Genomic DNA, 21901 nt, shown 5'->3' with positions numbered 1-21901 from the left:
CGATGGGGTGGATGTGAGGGGGAGGGAGTGAGGCGATGGGGTGGATGTGAGGGGAGGGAGTGAGGGGAGGTGGGGTGGATGTGAGGGGAGGGAGTGGATGTGAGGGGAGGGAGTGAGGCGATGGGGGTGGATGTGAGGGGAGGGAGTGAGGCGATGGGGGTGGATGTGAGGGGAGGGAGTGAGGCGATGGGGGTGGATGTGAGGGGAGGGAGTGAGGCGATGGGGTGGATGTGAGGGGAGGGAGTGAGGCGATGGGGGTGGATGTGAGGGGAGGGAGTGAGGCGATGGGGGTGGATGTGAGGGGAGGGAGTGAGGCGATGGGGGTGGATGTGAGGGGAGGGAGTGAGGCGATGGGGTGGATGTGAGGGGAGGGAGTGAGGCGATGGGGGTGGATGTGAGGGGAGGGAGTGAGGCGATGGGGGTGCATGTGAGGGGAGGGAGTGAGGCGATGGGGGTGGATGTGAGGGGAGGGAGTGAGGCGATGGGCATCTGTTTTGGGGGTTGTGGGGCAGCATCTGTTTGTGTTTAGTGCAAAAGGCGGGTGTTTAATTTTCCAGACTGGGCACATTCTCAGCTGGAAAACAAAGGCTCCATCTGACATGTTCGTCCTCATACTTCAACTGTCATTTTTTTGTGGCCTATATCTCCGCTGATTTTGTGCAGCGATAAATGTTCAAAGGGGTTTATTTGCATGTGTTACGTTGATCACTGTTTACTTATTTTTCCTTGTTATCAGCTTAGTTGTAATCTTTTGTTGTGTAAACTTCTATAACAAACAAGGACATACTTTAAAAATAAAAAGTCGGGTGACAAGTTGCTTTAACGGTAATGAATAATGCACGTTATGTTTCCGAGGCAGGCATGAAAGCATTACAGACATTTCTCAATTATATATTGTGTAGAAATGTTTAGATCGCCATTTACTGCAATATTTAGCACACAGGAAGTTGATGATAAATAACATGCATGCCTAGCTGTTGAGATTGAACTGTCAGAAGTCGTATTCAATTCTTAACAATGACATATGAAAAAATAAAAGGAAAATAGATTTTTTTTAAAGTCAGTTTAAATATTTCGGTAAAGTGCTTCTGTAAGCAGCTGCTGTCGTCTGCCAGTTTTTTTTGCTAATGGCATAGCTGCAGTTGTGCCTGCAAATTATCCTGTTTGCATTTCATTTTAAACTTATCCATGTGTCATTTGTCTCAGTTTCCAGGCCGGATGATTCAACGTCATTTAACCCAAGAGGAATGACTACATGAATTGACAGCAACTTCCTGCCACAGTCATGCAGGTTACTGGAGTACTTTGCAATCCACACTGGAATGTGTCATCCTATTTGTGATTTTTTTTTAATGAACAATGAGAAAGAAATGTTATCCCTCATAAAGGACCTATCATTGTACTTCTCTAATTTATAAACTTGGAAAACCTAAGTTGTGTACTGTACCTGAACCCATCTGACCAAAAACAAGTTATAATAATCATGGCTTCAGTTTGGAAACGACTGCAACGTGTAGGGAAGCATGCATCCAAGTTCCAATTTGTGGCTTCGTACCAAGAATTAATGGTAGAGTGCACAAAGAAATGGTAAGTATAATAAATTTATTGTTGTATTAGATTGTAAGTGGTGATGTTGGCAAGCAGCCATCCCTTCCTGCCACTAACGATGTGATTTATTCTCTGCAAAGACCAGCTCACACGATGGGAATTGGGTGGGGTTGAGAAATCTCAGATGTTCAGAGAGCTGAAGGGACATGCTCCTGCTTTCGTTTTATTAAAATCATAAATAAATGGGGTTCATCATATTAGCAGATTGGTATTGATGATCTTGCAGCTTTTGGAATGCTCTGGGTTTGATTTTCATTTGTGATTCATTATTGCCAAATAAGCTTTTTCTACACTGGCAAGGGACTGGAATATAGAGGAATTTGGATGTTTCAGCTCATAGATTCTTGTTTATTTTCCGGCCTCGGGTGACTGTCTGTGTGGAGTTTGCACATTCACAGAATCACAGAATCACAGAAACCCCACAGTGCAGATAGAGGCCATTTCGGCCCATCGAGCCTGCACCGACACATATCCCACCCGATCCCCGTAACCCCTACATCAACACATATCCCACCCTTTCCCCGTAACCCCACTAACACTAAGGGTCAATTTATCATAGCCAATCAACCTAACCCGCACATCTTTGGACTGTGGGAGGAAACCGGAGCACCCGGAGGAAACCCACGCAAACACGGGGAGAATGTGCAAACTCCACACAGACAGTCACCCGAGGCCGGATTCGAACCCGGGTCCCTGGCGCTGTGTTTGCGTGGGTTTCCTCCGGGTGCTCCGGTTTCTCCCCGTGTTTGCGTGGGTTTCCTCCGGGTGCTCCGGTTTCCTCCCACAGTCCAAAGATGTGCTGGTTAGGTTGATTGGCTATGATAAATTGACCCTTAGTGTTAGGGGGATTAAATACGTGGGGTTACGGGGATAGGGTGGGATATGTGGGGGTTACAGGGATCGGGTGGGATATGTGTCGGTGCAGGCTCGATGTGCCGAAATGGCCTCTATCTGCACTGTGGGGTTTCTGTGATTCTGTGATTTGCAATACTGTAATAGTAATACCATTATCATTTGTCACTGACCATTCAGCATTAATATATAATAATCTACCTTGGTATTCCTGTGCCAGTGTCTTGGGAGTCAACATCTTTTTGTACTATCAGTTGCCCAAGAACGAGGATGAGGTTAACACCAAGACCAGTGATACGACAATAATATGCAGAGTTGTTGGAACATGGATGGTTTTGTCACAGCGAGCAGTTGAGGCAGAGATCATTACATCTTTAAAAGTGGACAATTATTTGAAGCACAGGAAGATACAGGATTATGGGGTGAGAGCTGGGGGTGGGATTAGTTTTCGATTGCTGTAGCAAAGAACTGGCAAATGTCTGTAAATGTCTGGTTCTGTAACAATGGTTGAAGAGACAGTATATTGTTAATCTTGATGTTGTATTCTCTCCATCTCAGATTAATGTACTACACATTCTTTTTGAAGGTCATTCTGCTCTTTGTAGACCAGCCAATGGCCTCTCCAGGGGCTAGACATCTTATCGAGGAACTAGTAACTTGAAAAGGAAGCAAGATAGTCCCGTGTACATGTTACTGTTTACTAGTCTGAGTGCCATGCAACGCAGTAAAGAGCACATTTAGACAGACAGGCTCTACGTTGATTTTAAAATCGGGGGTTTTGATGAGATCTGCAGTTCGGCAGCTGATGGGAAAACTGGAATTGAAAGTGTACTAGTGCGCACCTCTGTAGCCAGGGAACATGTTCGGCACGGAGGGAATGTTTTTGGCCAGCTCTTTCAGGTCTGTGGCAGGTCCAGACCTGGATTTGTGGGTGGGTGTGTGTGGAAGTTGTAAGCATGTAGATCAATTGATTGATTGACTGTTGCTAGCAAGAGTAAGAAAGGTGACTGCTGCTGGGAGTATGGAGATGTGTGGGCGGGTGGAGTTTGTGCCCCATTAGGGCAGGTGATTAATGTTTCACTATACCACTACATTGTGAGAACTCATTAAAAGATTTCCTGTATGCTGATGGTTTTAATGAATGTTCCAATGTGTTTTGTCCTGGAATAATGACATTAACCTGATTAAGATACACGTGTGTATCATGCGTTAATCAATTCACTGTTCCCTATTCTGGCATAAAATCTCCTGGAACATTTGTTACAACCATATTTACATTGTGACCATCAGAATTAATAAAATTGAAGGTAAATATGTAGTGGTCCTTAGTTTATTTAAAAACACTTTGAAATTTGCACATATATTCAGTACTGTTTTAAAGCAAAACTGCTTGAGAATACTCGCATTAAGGATCGTAAACCTAGTTCAAATATCATGTTTTGTAACCAAAACATGTGCATTTATTTGTACACTTTCAAGATTATAAGCCAGGTCCAGAACAAAAGAACTAATGTTTAATCGTTTTCCAAACATTTCCACTGTATTTTCACTTCATCCAGGTACATGTGGGAGCAATGAGATGATTTTATTGTATGAATATGAACATATATCCCTACATTATGAAATATAAACAGTAACTAGTTGCGTTTAGAGGTATGGATATGTTCTAAACTACAAAAGTGACAGTCAAATGGTTTACTAGTCACCTGAATCCCAAGAGTGTTTGAAAAGACTTGAGCATGATCTTAGACATCTGTCCTTTGTATATATTTTGTAAAAGCGATTTGGACTCTTCCATTGTAGATTAGTTGGCAAATTGTGCTGTCCAGATCCATGTTGTGCCACAGGAAATGTTTTACATCGTGATGCTAATTGACAGTTAAGATTAGGTCCGTTGACGGGAAGAGAAGGATTTACTGATAAATAATACTGCTTCATAGAGAATAGCAGATCCCTCAGAATGATTACAAAACATTTACCTGATCAGGGAACTCAGATATGCTAAATCATGAGAGCAAAGTTAGATGAATGTAGAACAGTCATCTGAACCCTAGAGCGACAGCAACTTTGAAATTACTTCAAGATGTTTTTTTGTATTAAAGCACACTATGATTTTCATGGAATGGTTTTGTCCAGTTTTGGAATTATGGTATCAGTATTGTCATTATCTGCCAATTCACTTCATAGAAACATAGAAACATAGAAGATAGGAGCAGGAGTAGGCCATTCGGCCCCTCTAGCCTGCTCCGCCATTCAATGCGATCATGGCTGATCATCCAATTTCAGTACCCGGTCCCTGCTTTCTCCCCATACCCCTGGATCCCTTTAGCCTTAAGAAATATATCCAACTCCTTCTTGAATATATTTAATGAATTGGCTTCTACTGCCTTCTGTGGTAGAGAATTCCACAGGTTCACCACTCTCTGGGTGAAGAAATTCCTCCTCATTTCTGTCCTAAATGGCCTACCCCTTATCCTTAGACTGTGACCCCTGGTTCTGGACTCCCCGACCATCGGGAACATCCTTCCTGCATCTAGTCTGTCCAGTCCTGTCAGAATTTTATAAGTTTCAATGAGATCCCCTCTCATTCTTCTAAACTCCAGCGAGTACAAGCCCAATTGTCCCAATCTCTCCTCATACGTCATTCCTGCCATCCCAGGTATCAGCCTGGTGAATCTTCGCTGAACTCCTTCTATGGCAAGAACATCCTTCCTCAGATAAGGCGACCAAAACTGCACACAATACTCAAGATGTGGTCTCACCAAGGCCCTGTACAACTGCAGCAAGACATCCTTGTTCCTGTACTCAAACCCTCTCGCTACAAAGGCCAACATACCATTTGCCTTCTTAACCTCCTGCTGCACCTGCATGCTTACCTTCAGCGACTGGTGCACAAGGACACCCAGGTCTCGTTGCACTTCTCCTTCTCCCAATCTATTGCCAGTCAGATAATAATCTGCCTTCCTGTTTTTGCTACCAAAGTGGATAACCTCACATTTATCCACGTTATATTGCATCTGCCATGCTTTTGCCCAATCACCCAACCTGTCCAAATCATCCTGGAGTTTCTCGGCATCCTCCTCACAGCACACACGCCCACCCAGCTTTGTGTCGTCTGCAAATTTGGAGATATTACATCTAGTTCCTTTGTCTAGATCATTAATATATATTGTGAATAGCTGGGGTCCAAGGACCGATCACTGCGGTACCCCACTGGTCACCGCCTGCCACTCGGAAAAAGACCCGTTTATTCCAACTCTTTGCTTTCTGTCTGCCAACCAGTTCTCTATCCAAGTCAATACCTTGCCCCCAATCCCATATGCCTTAACTTTACACGCTAATCTCTTATGCGGGACCTTATCAAAAGCCTTCTGAAAGTCCAAATACACCACATCCACTGGTTCTCCCTTATCTATTTTACCAGTTACATCCTCAAAAAATTCCAGTAGATTAGTCAAGCACGATTTACCTTTTGTAAATCCATGTTGACTTTGTCCGATCCTGTCACTGTTTTCCAAGTGCTCTGCTATTACATCTTTTATAATGGACTCTAGCATTTTCCCCACTACCGATGTCAGGCTTACCGGTCTATAATTCCCCGTTTTCTCTCTACCACCTTTTTAAATAGTGGGGTAACATTAGCTACCCTCCAATCCATGGGTACTCTTCCAGATTTCATTGAATGTTGGAAGATGATCAGCAATGCATCTACTATTTCTAGGGCCACTTCCTTAAGTACCCTAGGATGTAGATTATCAGGCCCTGGGGATTTATCCGCCTTCAATCCCATCAATTTCCCTAACACCATTTCCTTACAAATACTGATTTCTATCAGTTCCTCCCTTTCATCAGACCCTATGTTCCCCGACATCTCTGGGAGGTTATTTGTGTCCTCATATCATGAATGTGTCATGGTGTCCACTGTAAAAGATTTAATGCAATCATAATTGAAGTATTCTGTAATTGATTACCAGGAAGTTATACGGGTATGAAGAAGCCACAGTGATTAAAGAAGAATGCTTTCTATGAGGCAGTTTACGCAGCAATATTCAGCCAGTGCTAAATTATTTAATGGGCGACCACTTCAGTTTGGCGTCCTGAAATAAGAATCACATAAGTCTTTCTGAATGTGTGCAGACACTCAGCTGAGTGGATATCATGTGTGAAGGTCAAAATACAAATTGAACTGTTCCCATCATAGTGCTATATAGTATTAGTGAGTAATACTTCTGCAAACATTTAAATTAAAAACATGTGAGGGGGAGAATTTTGTATTGGAAGTACTCCATTCTTTAAGATTTGAGATATTTTAATGATGAGAATGATTGCAAATGAATACTTCTAATACAGAGTTTAATCCTGCTTCAGTAGCTTCATGAATGGTGTATGGAATGTAATGAGATTTAATGCCTCTTTTCGCTCTCGTCTTTGGTCTCCCTCCTCTTCATCATTTACATGCTAACTTTTGGTGACATCATCTGCAAGCACAGGGTTAACTACATTGTACACTGATGACACCCAATTATACTTCTCTGCCTTCACCATTGACTTGCAGTAATATCATGACAGTTGATCTTTTATTGCATCATGTGGAGCACACTACCAATTTGGATACACTGATAGCCATTGCTAGCAAAAAAAAGTGGAACGCAGAATGGAACAAAAGAATCCTGTAAAGTTTGTGATCGTTTTTTTTTTAAATGATTAACCCTGGAACGATTTCAAGCCAATAATCTAATCCTGGGATTCACGTGTGTTTAGATTCTCTGTTTGACAGTATTGTTTTATTGTTTTGATATTCTGTCTAGCACATCTGTATTATTGTGCAAGGTATGTTGACTGTATTCTCAGTTTAGCTAGCATGACAAATAGCACTGGTATAGAATCATAGAATAGTACAGCACCGAAGGACGCCATTTGGCTCATCGAGTCTGCGCCGGCTCCTTCGAAGAGCAATCCAGTTAGCCCTACTCCTTCACTCTTTACCGATATCCTTGCAATTTTTCTTCTTCAAAAGGGAATTGGATAAATACTTGAAGGCTACTATTGAATCTGTACCCACCACCCTATCAGGCAGTGCATTCCAAATCCTAACCACTCGTTGCGTAAAAAGGTTTTTCCTCGTGTCACCTCTGATTCTTTTGCCAATCACCTTACATCTGTTCCTTGTGGTTATCGACCCTTCAGCCACTGGAAACAGTTTCTCTTTATTTATTCTATCTAAACCCTTCATGATTTTAAACACTTCTATCACATCTCCTCTTAGCCTTCTCTGCTCTAAGGAGAACAACCCCAGCTTCTCCAGTCTATCCACGTAACTGTAATCCCTCATCCCTGGAACCATTCTAGTAAATCTCTTCTGTACCCTCGCCAAAGCCTTCACGTCCTTCCTAAAGTGTGGTGCCTAGAATTGAACACAATACTCCAGCTGGGGCCAAACTAGTGTTTTATACAGGTTTAGCATAACTCTTCTGGCTTTTGTACTCTGTGGCTCTATATGTTAAGCCCAGGATTCCATATACAGTACTTTATTAACTGCTTTGTTAACCTGTCCTGCCACCTTCAAAGATTTGTGCACAAACACCCCTGGTCTCTCTCCTCTTGCACCCCCTTTAAAATTGTACCACTTAGTCTGTATTGTCTCTCTTCTACCTACCAAAATGAATCACCTCACACTTTTCTGCATTGAATTTCATCTGCCATGTGTCCGTCTATTCCACCAGCCTGTCCATGTCCTCTTGAAGTCTATTACTAGTTTCCTCAGTGTGTACAACACTTCCAAGTTTTGTGTCATTTGCAAATTTCAAAGTTGTGGCCCTGTACCTCCAAGTCCAAATCGTTAATGTATATCAAAAACCAATGGTCCCAGTATTGAACCTTTGGGAACGCCACTGCATTTCTCCCTCCAGTCTGAAAAACAGCCATTCACCACAACTCTCCGTTTTCTATCCCTTAGCCAATTTTGTATCCATGCTACTACTGCCCCTTTTATCCCATGGGCTTCAGTTTTGCTAACAAGCCTAATATATGGTACTAAACACCTTTTGAAAGTCTATATACACATCAACTGCACCGCCCTTATTCACCCACTCTGTTACCTCATCAAAAAAACTCAATCAAGTTAGTGAAATCTGATTTGCCTGTAACAAATCCATGCTGGCTCTCCTTTATTAGTCCATGCTTCTCCATGTGGCTGTTACTTTTCTCCTGAATTATTGTTTCTAAAAAGCTTTTTTTTTGTTAGTTCATGGGCTGTGGGCGTAGCTGGCATTTATTGCCCATCCCTAATTGCCCTTGAGAAGGTGGTGGTGAGCTGCCTTCTTGAACCGCTGCAGTCCGTGTGGTGAAGATACTCCTGCAGTGCTGTTAGAGAGGGAGTTCCAGGATTTTGACCCAGCAACAATGAAGGGACGGCGAGATACTTCCAAGTCAGGATGGGGTGTAACTTGGAGGGGAACTTGGAGGTGGTGGTGTCCCCATGCGCTTGCTGCTCTTGTCCTTCTAGGTGGTAGGGGTCGCGGGTTTGGGAGGTGCTGCCGAAGCAGCCTTGGTGAGTTGCTGCAGTGCATCTTGTAGATGGTACACACTGCAGCCACGGTACGCCGGTGGTGGAGGGAGTGAATGTTTAAGGTGGTGGATGGGGTGCCAATCAAGCGGGCTGCTTTGTCCTGGATGGTGTCGAGCTTCTTGAGTGTTGTTGGAGTTGCACTCATCCAGGCAAGTGGAGAATGTTCCATCACACTCCTGACTTGTGCCTTGTAGATGGAAAGGCTTTGAGGACTCGGGAGGTGAGACACTCGCTGCAGAATACCCAGCCTCTGACCTGCTCTTGTTGCCACCGTATTTATGTGGCTGGTCCAGTTAAGTTTCTGGTCAATGGTGACCCCCAGGATGTTGATGGTGCAGTATTCAGTGATGGTAATGCCGTTGAATGTCGAGGGGCGGTGGTTAGACTCTCGCATGTTGGAGATAGTCATTGCCTGGCATTTGTGTGGTGTGAATGTTACTTGCCACTTATCAGCCCAAGCCTGAATGTCGTCCAGATCTTGCTGCATGCGGGCATGGACTGCTTTATTATCTGAGGAGTTGCGAATGGCACTGAACACTGCAGTCATCAACGAACATCCCCACTTCTGATCTTATGTTGGAGGGAAGGTCATTGATGAAGCAGCTGAAGATGGTTGGGCCTAGTACACTGTCCTGAGGGACTCCTGCAGCGATGTCCTGGGGCTGTGATGATTGACCTTCAACCACCACAACCATCTTTCTTTGTGCTAGGTATGACTCCAGCTAGTGGAGAGTTTTCCCCCTGATTCCCATTGACTTCAGCTTTACTAGGGCTCCTGGATGCCACACTCGGTCAAATGTTGCCTTGATATTAAGGGCAGTCACTCTCCTCACCTCTGCAATTCAGCTCTTTTTGTCCATGTTTGGACCAAGGTCGTAATGAGGTCTGGAGCCGAGTGGTCTTGGCAGAACCCAAACTGGGCATCAGTGAGCAGGTTATTGGTGAGTAAGTGCTGCTTGATAGCACTGTCGACGACACCTTCCATCACTTTGCTGATGATTGAGAGCAGACTGATGGGGCAGTAATTGGCCGGATTGGATTTGTCCTGCTTCTTGTGGACAGGACATACCTGGGCAGTTTTCCACATTGTCGGATAGATGCCAGTGTTGTAGCTGCACTGGAACAGCTTGGCTAGCGGCGTGGCTAGTTCTGGAGCACAAGTCTTCAGTACGACAGCCGGGATGTTGTTGCGGCCCACAGCCTTTGCTGTCGTCGGTGCGCTCAGCCATTTCTTGATATCCCGTGGAGTGAATTGAATTGGTTGAAGACTGGCTTCTGTGATGGTGGGGACATCAGCAGGAGGCCGAGAAGGATTATCCACTCGACACTTCTGGCTGAAGATGGTTGCAAACGCTTCAGCCTTGTCTTTTGCACTCACATGCTGGGCTCCACCATCATTGAAGATGGGGATATTCATGGAGCCGCCTCCTCCCATTAGTTGTTTAGTGGTCCACCACCATTCACGACTGAATGTGGCAGGACTGCAGAGCTTCCCACAACCGACGTTAAAACTGACTGGCCTGTAATTGCCAGGTTTATCCTAAGCAGAAACGTGGCTTAAAAACGGTGAGGACTGGGCACTTAATATTCAAGGGTACAAGGTGTTCAGAAAAGATAGGGAAGGAAAAAAGGGAGGTGGGGTGGCAGTGCTGATTAAGGAAGACATTGTAATGTTGGAAACATAGAAACATAGAAGATAGGAGCAGGAGTAGGCCATTCGGCCCCCTCCTCATTTCTGTCTTAAATGGCTTACCCCTTATCCTTAGACTGTGACCCCTGGTTCTGGACTCGGGAACATCCTTCCTGCATCTAGTCTGTCCAGTCCTGTCAGAATTTTATAAGTTTCAATGAGATCCCCTCTCATTCTTCTAAACTCCAGCGAGTATAAGCCCAATCGACCCAATCTCTCCTCATACGTCATTCCTGCCATCCCAGGTATCAGCCTGGTGAATCTTCGCTGAACTCCTTCCATGGCAAGAACATCCTTCCTCAGATAAGGCGACCAAAACTGCACATAATATTCAAGATGTGGTCTCACCAAGGCCCTGTACAACTGCAGCAAGACACCCTTGTTCTTGTACTCAAACCCTCTCGCTACGAAGGCCAACATACCATTTGCCGCCTTAACCGCCTGCTGCACCTGCATGCTTACCTTCAGTGACTGGTGCACAAGGACACCCAGGTCTCGTTGCACTTCCCCTTCTCCCAATCTATTGCCATTCAGATAATCAGCCTTCCTGTTTTTGCCACCAAAGTGGATAACCTCACATTTATCCACGTTATATTGCATCTGCCCAATCACCCAACCTGTCCAAATCATCCTGGAGTTTCTCTGCATCCTCCTCGGAAAGGGAGGATGTTTTTGAGGGGACAAGGACAGAATCCATTTGGTTAGAGTTGAGGAGCAAAAAGGGTATGACCACACTATTGGGGGTAATTCTATAGGCTTCCAAATAGTGAGAGGGAGGTAGAGGAGCAAATCTGCAGGGAAATCGCAGAGATATGCATGAGCTATAGAGTGGGACTTTAATTACCCAAATATCAATTGGGATAATGCTAGGGTAAAGGGAAAGGAGGGGGAGGAATTTCTGAAATGTGTTCAGGAGAATTTCCTTGACCAGTATTTTCTTGGCCCAATTAGGAAGGAGGCATTGCTGGATCTGGTGCTGGGGAATGAGGTGGGCCAGGTTGACCAAGTGTCTGTGGGAGAACACTTGGGTACGAGTGATCATCATATCATAAGATTTAGCTTGGCAATGGAGAGGAACAAGGAACAATCTAGAGTGGAACTCCTAAACTGGAATAGGGCTAACTTCAATGGGATGCGAAAGGATCTAGCCAGGGTAAAATGGAACCAAAGACTGACGGGAAAAACTGTAACGGAACAATGGGTGATCTTTAAGGAGGAGATGTTCCAAGTACAGGCTAGGTACATTCCAACAAGAGGGAAGGGTAAGGGAACCAAAGCAAGGGTCCTTGGATGACGAGGGAGATAGAGAAGATGATGAAGCAAAAAAAAAAAGAGGGTGTATGATGCATGTCAGGTGAATTATTCAAGGGAGAACCAGACCAAATACAGAAAGTTGAGAGGGGAAGTGAAGATGAAAATAAGATTGGCAAAGAGAGAATTTGAGAGTAGAATGGCGGTTAACATAAAAGGGAACCCAAAAATCTTCTACCGGCATGTAAACAGTAAGCGAGTAGCAAGAGGCGGGGTGGGGCCTATTGGGGACAAAGATATATGCTTAGAGGCGCAGGGCAATGCTAGAATACTGAATGAGTACTTTGTATCGGTGTTTACTAAGGAGGTGGATGCTGACAAAATATCGGTAGAAGTGGAAAAGGTAGAAGCAATGGAAGGGGTGAAAATTGATAGACAGGATGTACTAGAAAGACTGGGTATGCTAAGAGTGGATAAGTCGCCTGGTCCAGATGGCATGCATCCCAGGTTGCTAAGGGAATTGGGGGAGGAGATAGCGGAAGGGTTTGCCATAATTTCCCAATCTTCCCTAGATGCGGGGGATCTGAGGATTTGAAAGTGGCAATTTAAAAAATATTTTTTATTTGTTTATGGGATCAGGGCATCGCTGGCAATGCCAGCATTCATTGCCCGTCCCTAGTTGCCCTTTAGAAGGTGGTGGTGAGCCGCCGCCTTGAACCGCTGCAGTCCGTGTGGTGATGGTACTCCTACAGTGCTGTTAGGTAGGGAGTTCCAGGATTTTGACCCAGCGACGATGAAGGATCGGCGATATACTTCTAAGTCAGGATGGTGTGTGACTTGGAGGGGAACTTGGAGGTGGTGGTGTTCCCATGCGCCTGCTGCCCTTGTCCTTCTAGGTGGAAGAGGTCGCGGGTTTGGGAGGTGCTGCCGAAGAAGCCTTGGCGAGTTGCTGCAGTGCATCTTGTAGATGATACACACTGCAGCCACGGTACACTGGTGGTGGAGGGAGTGAATATTTAAGGTGGTGGATGGGGTGCCAATCAAGTGGGTTGCTTTGTCCTGGATGGAGTCGAGCTTCTGAGTGTTGTTGGAGCTGCACTCATCCAGGCAAGTGGAGAGCATTCCATCACACTCCTTACTTGTGCCTTGTAGATTGTGGAAAGGCTTTGGGGAGTCGGGAGGTGAGACACTCGCCGCAGAATACCTAGCCTCTGACCTGCTCTTGTTGCCACAGTATTTATGTGTCTGGTCCAGTTAAGTTTCTGGTCAATGGTGACCCCCAGGATGTTGATGGTGGGGAACTCAGCGATGGCAATGCCATTGAATGTCAAGGGAAGGTGGTTAGACTCTCGCTTGTTGGAGATAGTCATTGCCTGGCACTTCTGTGGCGTGAATGTTATCTGCCACTTATCAGCCCAAGCCTGAGCGTCGTCCAGGTCTTGTTGCATGCGGGCATGGACTGCTTCATTATCTGAGGAGTTGTGAATGGTGCTGAACACTGTGCAGTCATCAGCGAATATCCCCATTTCTGACCTTATGTTGGAGGGAAGGTCATTGATGAAGCAGCTGAAGATGGTTGGGCCTTTGACACTGCCCTGAGGAACTCCTGCAGCGATGTCCTAGGGCTGTGATGATTGACCTTCAACCACCACAACTATCTTCCTTTCTGCTAGGTATGACTCTAGCCAGTGGAGCATTTTCCCCCTGATTCCCATTGACTTCAGCTTTACTAGGGCTCCTTGATGCCACACTCGGTGAACTGCTGACTTGATGTCGGGGCAGTCACTCTCGCCTCACCTCTGGAATTCAGCTCCTTTGTCCATGTTTGGACCAAGGCTGTAATGAGGTCGGGAGCTGAGTGGTCTTGGCGGAATCCAAACTGGGCATCAGTGAGCAGGTTATTGGTGAGTAAGTGCTGCTTGATAGCACTGTCGATGACACCTTCCATCACTTTGCTGATGATTGAGAATAGACTGATGGGGCGGTAATTGGCCAGGTTGGATTTGACCTGCTTTTTGTGGACAGGACATACCTGGGCAGTTTTCCACATTGTTGAATAGATGCCAGTGTTGTAGCTGTACTGGAACAGCTTGGCTAGAGGCGCGGCTAGTTCTGGAGCACAAGTCTTCAGCACGATAGCCGGGATGTTGTCAGGGGCCAATGTGACACTATTGTTCAATAAAGGGTGCAAGAACAATCCTAGTAACTACAGGCCGGTCAGTTTAACATCAGTGGTGGGTAAAGTTTTAGAAACAATAATCAAGGAAAAAATTAACAGGCACTTGGAAAGCTTTAAGCTAATTAAGGAGAGCCAACATGGATTTATGAAAGGCAGATTGTGTTTGCCTAATCTAACTCAATTTTTTGATGAAGTAACAGGGAGGATTGATGAAGGGAATGCAATGGATGTTGTCTGCATGGATTTTAGGAAGGTGTTTGACAAAGTACCACATAGAAGGCTAGTTTACAAAATTGAGGCTCATGGAATAGGTCGGTCAGTGGCAGCTTGGATAAGGAATTGGCTTAAGGATAGAACAGTGAGTTGTGGTAAATGGCTGTTTTTCAGACTGGAGGATGGTAGACAGTGGTGTTCCCCAAGGGTCAGTGTTGGGGCCACTGCTTTTTTTGATATATATAAATGACCTGGATATCGGAGTACAGAGTAGAATTTCTAAATTTGCCGATGACACCAAACTTGGGGTGTGGCAAACAGTGATGATGATACCAATCAACTGCAACAAGACGTAGAAAGGCTAGCAGAATGGGCAGGCAAGTGGCAGATGGAATTTATATCAGAGAAGTGTGGGGTGATGCATTTTGGCAGAAGGAAGAGAGAGAGGCAATATTGGCCCAGTAATTCCTGTCACAACGCGTGAGTACGGACAGGGTACTCACGTGTGTGCCAGGAGGAATTGCCGGTTTTCAGCATGTGCTGAAAACCGGCATTTCCTGTCCTCTGACCCAAGGGGTTAAGAGGCTGAACGCATGCGCGGTATTGGGCAGCGCGTGCGACTTGGATTTCCTGTATTTTTACAGATTTGCGCGTGTGTAAAGGCCTCCGGTTTTTACGCATTGAAAAACCACACATAAGTACTTAGTTTTACAGGTAAGTGGTCTTTTAGTACAATTTAGAATTTTTTTTTCCACAGGTTTATTATTTTTAAAGAATCTACAGTAAGGTAAGTTTAGTTTTAGACCCTATTTTTTAAAAATTTATTTTTTTCAAAAATTTGATTAATTGTTTAAAATAGTTTTTTAAAGTTATTCATAGTTAATTTAATTATTGGGATGCTTTTTAAAATTTTATTTAAAGTTTAAGTAGTGTATTGGGGTGCCGTACTTTTCATGAGTTTGACAGTCTTTACTATCAAACTTATGAATGAAGTTTCCCCTCCCCTGATTGGCTGAACAGTGCTCACCTGATCCCAGCCGGCACATCGCACTAACTACGCCGCTGGGTCAGGTTAGCACAGCGTGCCGACATCAGAACCGGGCCACTGACAGGAAATCCACTGCGGGCCAGGTTTCAGATGTCGGCGCGCCGGGTAAGTGCACATCGGGGGCTTGCACGCGCGGCAAGCCCCCGACAGGAATTACTGGGCCATACACTTAATGGCACAGTTTTAAAGAGTGTGCAGGGACAGAGGGACCTGGAAGTTAATGTGCATCAGTCCCTGAAGGTGGCGGGACATATTGAGAGAGTGGTTAGCAAAGCATATGGGATCTTGAAATCTCTTAACTGGCAAAATTCAGGAGTAGGTTCAGGTAAGTTTTACTATAAGTGGCCGTGTAACCGGGGTTCCTGCACCTGTGGCCGTGCAACAGGGACTCCTGGATCTGTGGCCGTGTAACCGGGACTCCTGCACATGTGGCCGTGTACAGGTAAGTATACCTCTCTGTAATCCGGACTTTTTGATCAACCGGCACCATGCCGGTGCCGGATAAAAAAGAGTTTCCTGCAGTGCCTTTAGCTTTGACTTTTTTCTATTTTTCCCTGATGTCACCTTAGTCACTGATGCCTTATTACCTTTGTTATTCTCTCTGTCCCTTCCTGACCCACTCTGCTTATTTTTACCCAAAACTCTGCTCTGTTCTTGAGCCTTGACATTTCCGTTGCTGCTTTTAAATTTACTCTTTCCTGAATCCTCCCACACCCCCTTCATTAGTTTAAAGCCCTGTCTACTGCCCTAGTTATTCAGTTCGCCAGGGCACTGGTTCCAGCTCGGTTTAAGTGGAGCCCGTCCCAACGGAACAGCTCCCTCTTTCCCCAGTACTGGTGCCAGTGCCCCATGAAGCAAAACCCCTGCCTCCCACACCACTCTTTGAGCCACACATTTAACCTTCTAATTTGCTTATCCCTATGCCAATTGGTGCGTGGCTCAGATAACAATCCAGAGATTATTACCTTTCAGGTTCTGCTTTTTAATTTGGACCCCAACTACTCAAACTCCCTCAGCAGAACCTCATTCCTAGTTCTACATATGTCGTTGGTTCCTACGTGGACCACGACAACTGGATCCTCCCCTTCCCGCTCCAAGTTCTTCTCCAGCCGCGAGGAGATGTCTTTAACCCTGGCACCGGGCGGGAAACACAGCCTTCGGTACTCCCTGTCGTGGCTACAGAGAACAGTATCTATCCCCCTGACTATGCTGTCGCCTACCACTACCACATTCCTTTTTACTCTCCCTACTTGAATGGCCTCCTGCACCATGGTGCTGTGGTCAGTTTGCCGACCCTCCCTGCAGTCCTTGTTCTCATCCATACAGGCAGCAAGTACCTCGTACCTGTTGGACAAGGTCAAGGGCTGATGCACCTCTATCACTATATCCTGGGACCCCATACCTTCCTGACTCACAGTCACACCCTCCTGACCATTGACTAACTCTAAAGTACTACTTAACATAAGGGGCGTGACTGCCTCCTGGAACAAAGTGTCCAGGTAACTCGTCCCTCCTTGATGTCCAGCAATGTCTGCACCTCGTACTCCAGCTCAACAACTTTGAGCCGAAGTTCCTCGAGCTGCAGGCACTTACTGCAGATGTGGTTGCTCGGGATCTTGCTGGTCTCCACAAACTCCCACATGCTGCAGTTACGACACACCACCTGCACTGCCATCTCTATCTAACCTTATTTTTTTATATAATTAGTTACAGTTTTTATTCAAATGATTATTTTTTGTTCCATTTTTAGTTTTAATTAATTAATTAAATTTGTTATTAATTCAATAAAGTTATAGTAGTTGATACTCTCCCAGTCTGCAACAGTGGGGCGCCTTCCATTTTGCACCAGCCTGACTGAGTCAGATTGCCAATTCATGCTGAATATAGGGACTGTTTGGTACCGAAGGTGTATGGCCTCTCGGAGCCGGATTGAGACTACCCAAACTCATTTTGCAAACACCTTGTAACCAGCAGGTAAGATTTATCTTTATTGTTTAACTAGTCAATCTTCCTTGACATCACTGCATGTATGAAGTTAAGACTAAGTGTAGTCTTTAGGTAAAATAGGGTTAGAGGGGCTGGAGATGATATTTGAACTCATTTTAAATTCATACATTCTGACTATTTTTATATTTCTATTATCATTTTCTTTCTCTGCATTTAGAATAGTAAGTACCTCAGTAAAGGTGACACGCTGTAATTAAACCCTCCTGCTAGTGGTGGCTCTGCATTACTCCATGGGAAAGGGTATAATTACAGTGTGACAATTTTACAGAGGAAGATATCATTATAAATGTGGGCGTCAGAATTTATAAGGGAAAGGATGGCGGGAAGTTTCTGCAGATGTATGATTTCTAATAGATATTTCTCTTAGCCAAAGTCAGGTGAAGTTGCTATATTTATCATTTTTGAAAGCTGAGATCGTATGCATTCAGGTAATTGAAGTTCTACCAGATCATGTCGCGAGATAAGGCATTGTGAATTTACTTTAGAATATCTTACTGATATATTTAGAGAAAATACTGTAAACTAAAGAAAGAATCCTATTAGCTGAACTTAAACCAAAGACCCAATATATGGATAGTTTGCCCTAATTGTAGGGCCTGTATTGGAAAGAGTTTGAAAAGTTTGCTCTAATACTCGAGAACACTTCGGAAAAATAGTTACTACATCCTAAAAGTTTAATATGGTTGTATTTTTAATATTTTGTAGGATTTTTCAAATGTTTGAGTAGAGATACTCAAGACCTTTTTTATTTCCAAAGTGGTTCTGAGTTTCCATTGAAAATAATGGAAATGATAATGGAAACTCTTCATTTTAACTGGAAATGGTTGAAAGTATGATAATTAACTGAAAAAAAGTTTTTTTCCCAGCTCTTTTAGTGCCAGTTTAATTGTAAATTATTTTACAGCAAGTTGCTGACATCTAGTTACCAAAAATCTATACTGGAAGTGCTGCTTTGTTTTAAAACTACAATCCTGTTTAAAGTTACACAGATATGTACAATCCTTTATAACAACACAAAATGCTGGAAAAACTCAGCAGGCCAGGCAACATCCGTGGAGAGAAAATAGAGTCAACGTTTCGAGTCAAACTCTTTGTCAAGACTGGAAAGGCACAGAAAATGAAATAGATTGAGAGGCCAGGCTGGGAGAGAACAAAAGAGAAGAGACATTAAGAGGTATTCAAAACGAGCCGAGATGGTGATAGGACTAGTGGAGACAAAAGACGGCTCTAGATTAGGTGTGAAATGTTCTGGCAGAATGAGAGACAGCTGCCATGTGGGAGAGAGAAAAAGAAAGCGGGGGGGGGGGGGCCAAAACAAAGGTGGGGATAAAAAATAAGTAACAATGTAATGGGGGCCAAGGTTATGATCTGAAATTGTTGAACTCGATATTGAGTCCGGAAGGCTGTAAAGTGCCTAATCGGAAGATGAGGTGCTGTTCCTCGAGTTTACGTTGAGCTTCCGTGGAACAATGCAAGAGGCCGAGGACGGTGAGGTCCAAGTGGGAATGGGGCGGTGAGGCGACCGGAAGCTCAGGGTCACCCTTACGGGCTGAACGGAGGTGGTGTCCGTACAATCCTTTAATGTGAATTTTGGCACAAGCCCCCAGATGTTAGTGAGGAGGACTTTGCAGGATCGACTTGGCTGGGTGTGCGTTGTGTCCCAATCTGGTGCCAGGTGGTCCGTCGGTTTTATTCTGATTATTTTTCGTTGCGGTTTGGTACAACTGAGTGGCTTGCTAGGCCATTTCAGAGGGCAGTTAAGAATCAACCACATGTGGGTCTGGGGTCACCATTACTGATACTAGCTTTTAATTCCAGATTTATTCAATTGAATTTAAATTCCACAGCTACTGTGGTGGGATTTGAATTCTTGTCTCTGAATCATTAGTCCAAGCCTCTAGATTACTAGTTCAGTAACATGACCACATGACGAAAGGTCATCGACCTGAAACGTTAACTCTGTTTCTCTCTTCACAGATGCTGACTGACCTGCTGAGTATCTCCAGCATTTTCTGTTTTTAAAACATGACCACTTTGTTACCTTACCCTATGGATTAAGCCTAAATGCATGTAATAACAAATGCAGGTGGGAAATAAACATAATTTCTCATATTCTACAACAACTTAGCTGCTTCAAGTTCCTTTTAAAATGCTGTCATTACAATGAGTTGTAATAAAGGAGATTCCTATGAATTATGCTTAAACACTGGGAATTGTCAGACAATTGGAACCTGTGAATACTGTTTTTGCATTTGAAAGACTTAAAATGTTATACATTTCAGGTTACTGTTGGCCTGCTATATTTCTTTACAATTGTAATAATATATACTAGACTTACTAGATTTTGTAAAAATCTGTTTTGAGTTATGTTTTTGAAGGCTGAATTTCTCTTAATTCTACAAATAAATGTTGGCACTAAACATAGAATTTTGGCTTTTTGGGGAAAAAAGTTTTAACCTGATGCCGAAACCATTGTGAAGTTGCTATGTTTACAATTTTTGAAAGCTCAGAACACACATTGAGATAACTGAAGTTCTACCAGATTTTCTTGTGAGATCAGATCTTGTAGATTGCGCAGTTGTCCCATTCCTCCTCCATACAACTGTGATAAAGCTCTACAAGGTATGTAATGAAAGAAAAAGTATGTATAGTTTGCCCCATTGTGGCTATTACGAGACTTATTTAATCTAAAAGAGATGAAGCACAGATAAATTATGAAATATCTCATTGACCTCAGTTGTCGGGAGAATGCTGGAATCATTATTAAGGAAGTGGTAACAGGGCACTTAGAAAATCATAATATGATTAGGCAGAGTCAACATGGTTTTATGAAAGGGAAATCATGTTTAACAAATTTATTAGAGTTTTTTTAAGTATGTAACTAGCAGGACAGATAAAGGGGAACCGGTGGATGTAGTATATTTGGATTTCCAAAAAGTATTCGATAAGGTACCACATAAAAGGTTGTTAGCAAGATAAGGGCTCATGGGGTTGGGGGTAATGTAATAGCATGGACAGAGGATTGGTTAATGGACAGAAAACTGAGAGTAGGGATAAACTGCTCATTTTCAGGTTGGCAGGCTGTAACTAGTGGGGTGCCACAATGATCACTATTTACAATCTATATTAAAGACTTGGATGAACGGACCCAGTGTAATGTATCCAAGTTTGCTGATGATACAAAGCTAGGTGGGGAAGTAAGCTGTCAGGAGGACACAAAGAACCTGCAAAGGGATATAGACAGGTTTAGTGAGTGGGCAATAAGATGGTAGATGGAGTATAATGTGGGGAATGTGAGGTTATTCACTTTGGTAGGAAGAATAGGAAAACAGAATATTTTTACATGGTGAGAAACTATTAAATGTTGGTGTTCAGAGAGATTTAGGTGTCTTTAGTACAAGAAACTGAGAGTTAGCAAGCAGGTACAGTAAGCAATTAGGAAGGCAAATGGCATGTTGGCCTTTATTGCAAGGGGGTTGGAATACAAGAGTAAGGAAGTCTTGCTACAATTGTACAGGGCTTTGGTGAGATCACCTGGAGTACTGTGCACTGTTTTTTGATCTTATCTAAGGAAGGATATACTTGTCTTAGAGGCGGTGCAACGAAGATTCACTAGATTGATTCCTGGGATGAGAGGGCTGTCCTATGAGGAGAGATTGAGTAGATTGGGCCTATACTCTCTGGAGTTTAGAAGAATGAGAGGTGATCTCATTGAAACATATAAGTACCTGAGGGGGTTTAACAGGTTAGCTACTGAGAGATTGTTTCCCCTGGCTGGAGAGTCTAGAACTAGGTCTCATGGGCTCAAATGTAAGAAATCACACAACACCAGGTTATAGTCCAACAGCTTTATTTGAAATCACAAGCTTTCGGAGCGCTGCTCCTTCTTCAGGTGAAGTGGAGAAATGCATAAAGACACAGCTTATATAGTCAGAGAATCATGTCAGATGTTTACAGGTAACCTTTCCAACTGCCATTTGTCACACCTCGGCAGAGAGATAATCACAGCAGTCAAAGGTGTGAATGGTGTCCAAACAGGTCAGTCAGGGAAACATTACATCAAAGAACAATGAGGTGGGGTCACAAGGGGTCAAATATTGCAGATGCTGGGGTCTGTATGAAAAACAAAAAAGCAGACAAAAAACATTTTTTTTGGCTGGAAATCACAGCAGGTCCGGCCGCATCTGTGTAGAGAGAACAAGCCAATGTCGACTCGAGTCTGGATGACCCTGCATCAGGTGGGGTTACATGTAGCGTGACACGAACCTTTCGTCAGAACTCCCTTGAGTTTAGAAGGTTGAGGGGTGATCTAATTGAAGTGTTTAAAATAATAAAAAGATTTGATAGATTGATAGAGAGAAGCTATTTTCTCTGGTGGAGGATTCCAGAACAATCTTAAAATTAGAGCTAGGCCATTCAGGAGTGAAATCAGGAAGCACTTTTTCACCCAAAGAGTAGTGGAAATCTGGAACCGTCTCCTCCAAA

The 21901-nt window shown here is 43.9% G+C and overlaps 1 protein-coding gene across 1 annotated transcript in view; it reads left to right on the top strand.

Moving 5' to 3' along the window:
• The first annotated feature begins 537 nt into the window (after positions 1-537).
• Positions 538-21901, top strand: part of LOC147121368 (EH domain-binding protein 1-like) — a 94219-nt gene continuing 72855 nt past the window's right edge. Inside the window, exons 1-2 of the mRNA XM_085981574.1 lie at positions 538-601; positions 1207-1587. Of these exons, the coding sequence (XP_085837700.1) occupies positions 1484-1587 (104 nt within the window). The 5' untranslated portion in view covers positions 538-601; positions 1207-1483. The remainder of the gene's footprint in view (positions 602-1206; positions 1588-21901) is intronic.

The sequence above is a fragment of the Somniosus microcephalus genome, chromosome 3 (genome assembly GCF_052327205.1).
Source record: "Somniosus microcephalus isolate GS21.2 chromosome 3, FLI_Smic_1.0, whole genome shotgun sequence".
NCBI lineage: Eukaryota > Metazoa > Chordata > Chondrichthyes > Squaliformes > Somniosidae > Somniosus > Somniosus microcephalus.
This window is presented reverse-complemented; position numbering and strand designations above follow the sequence as displayed.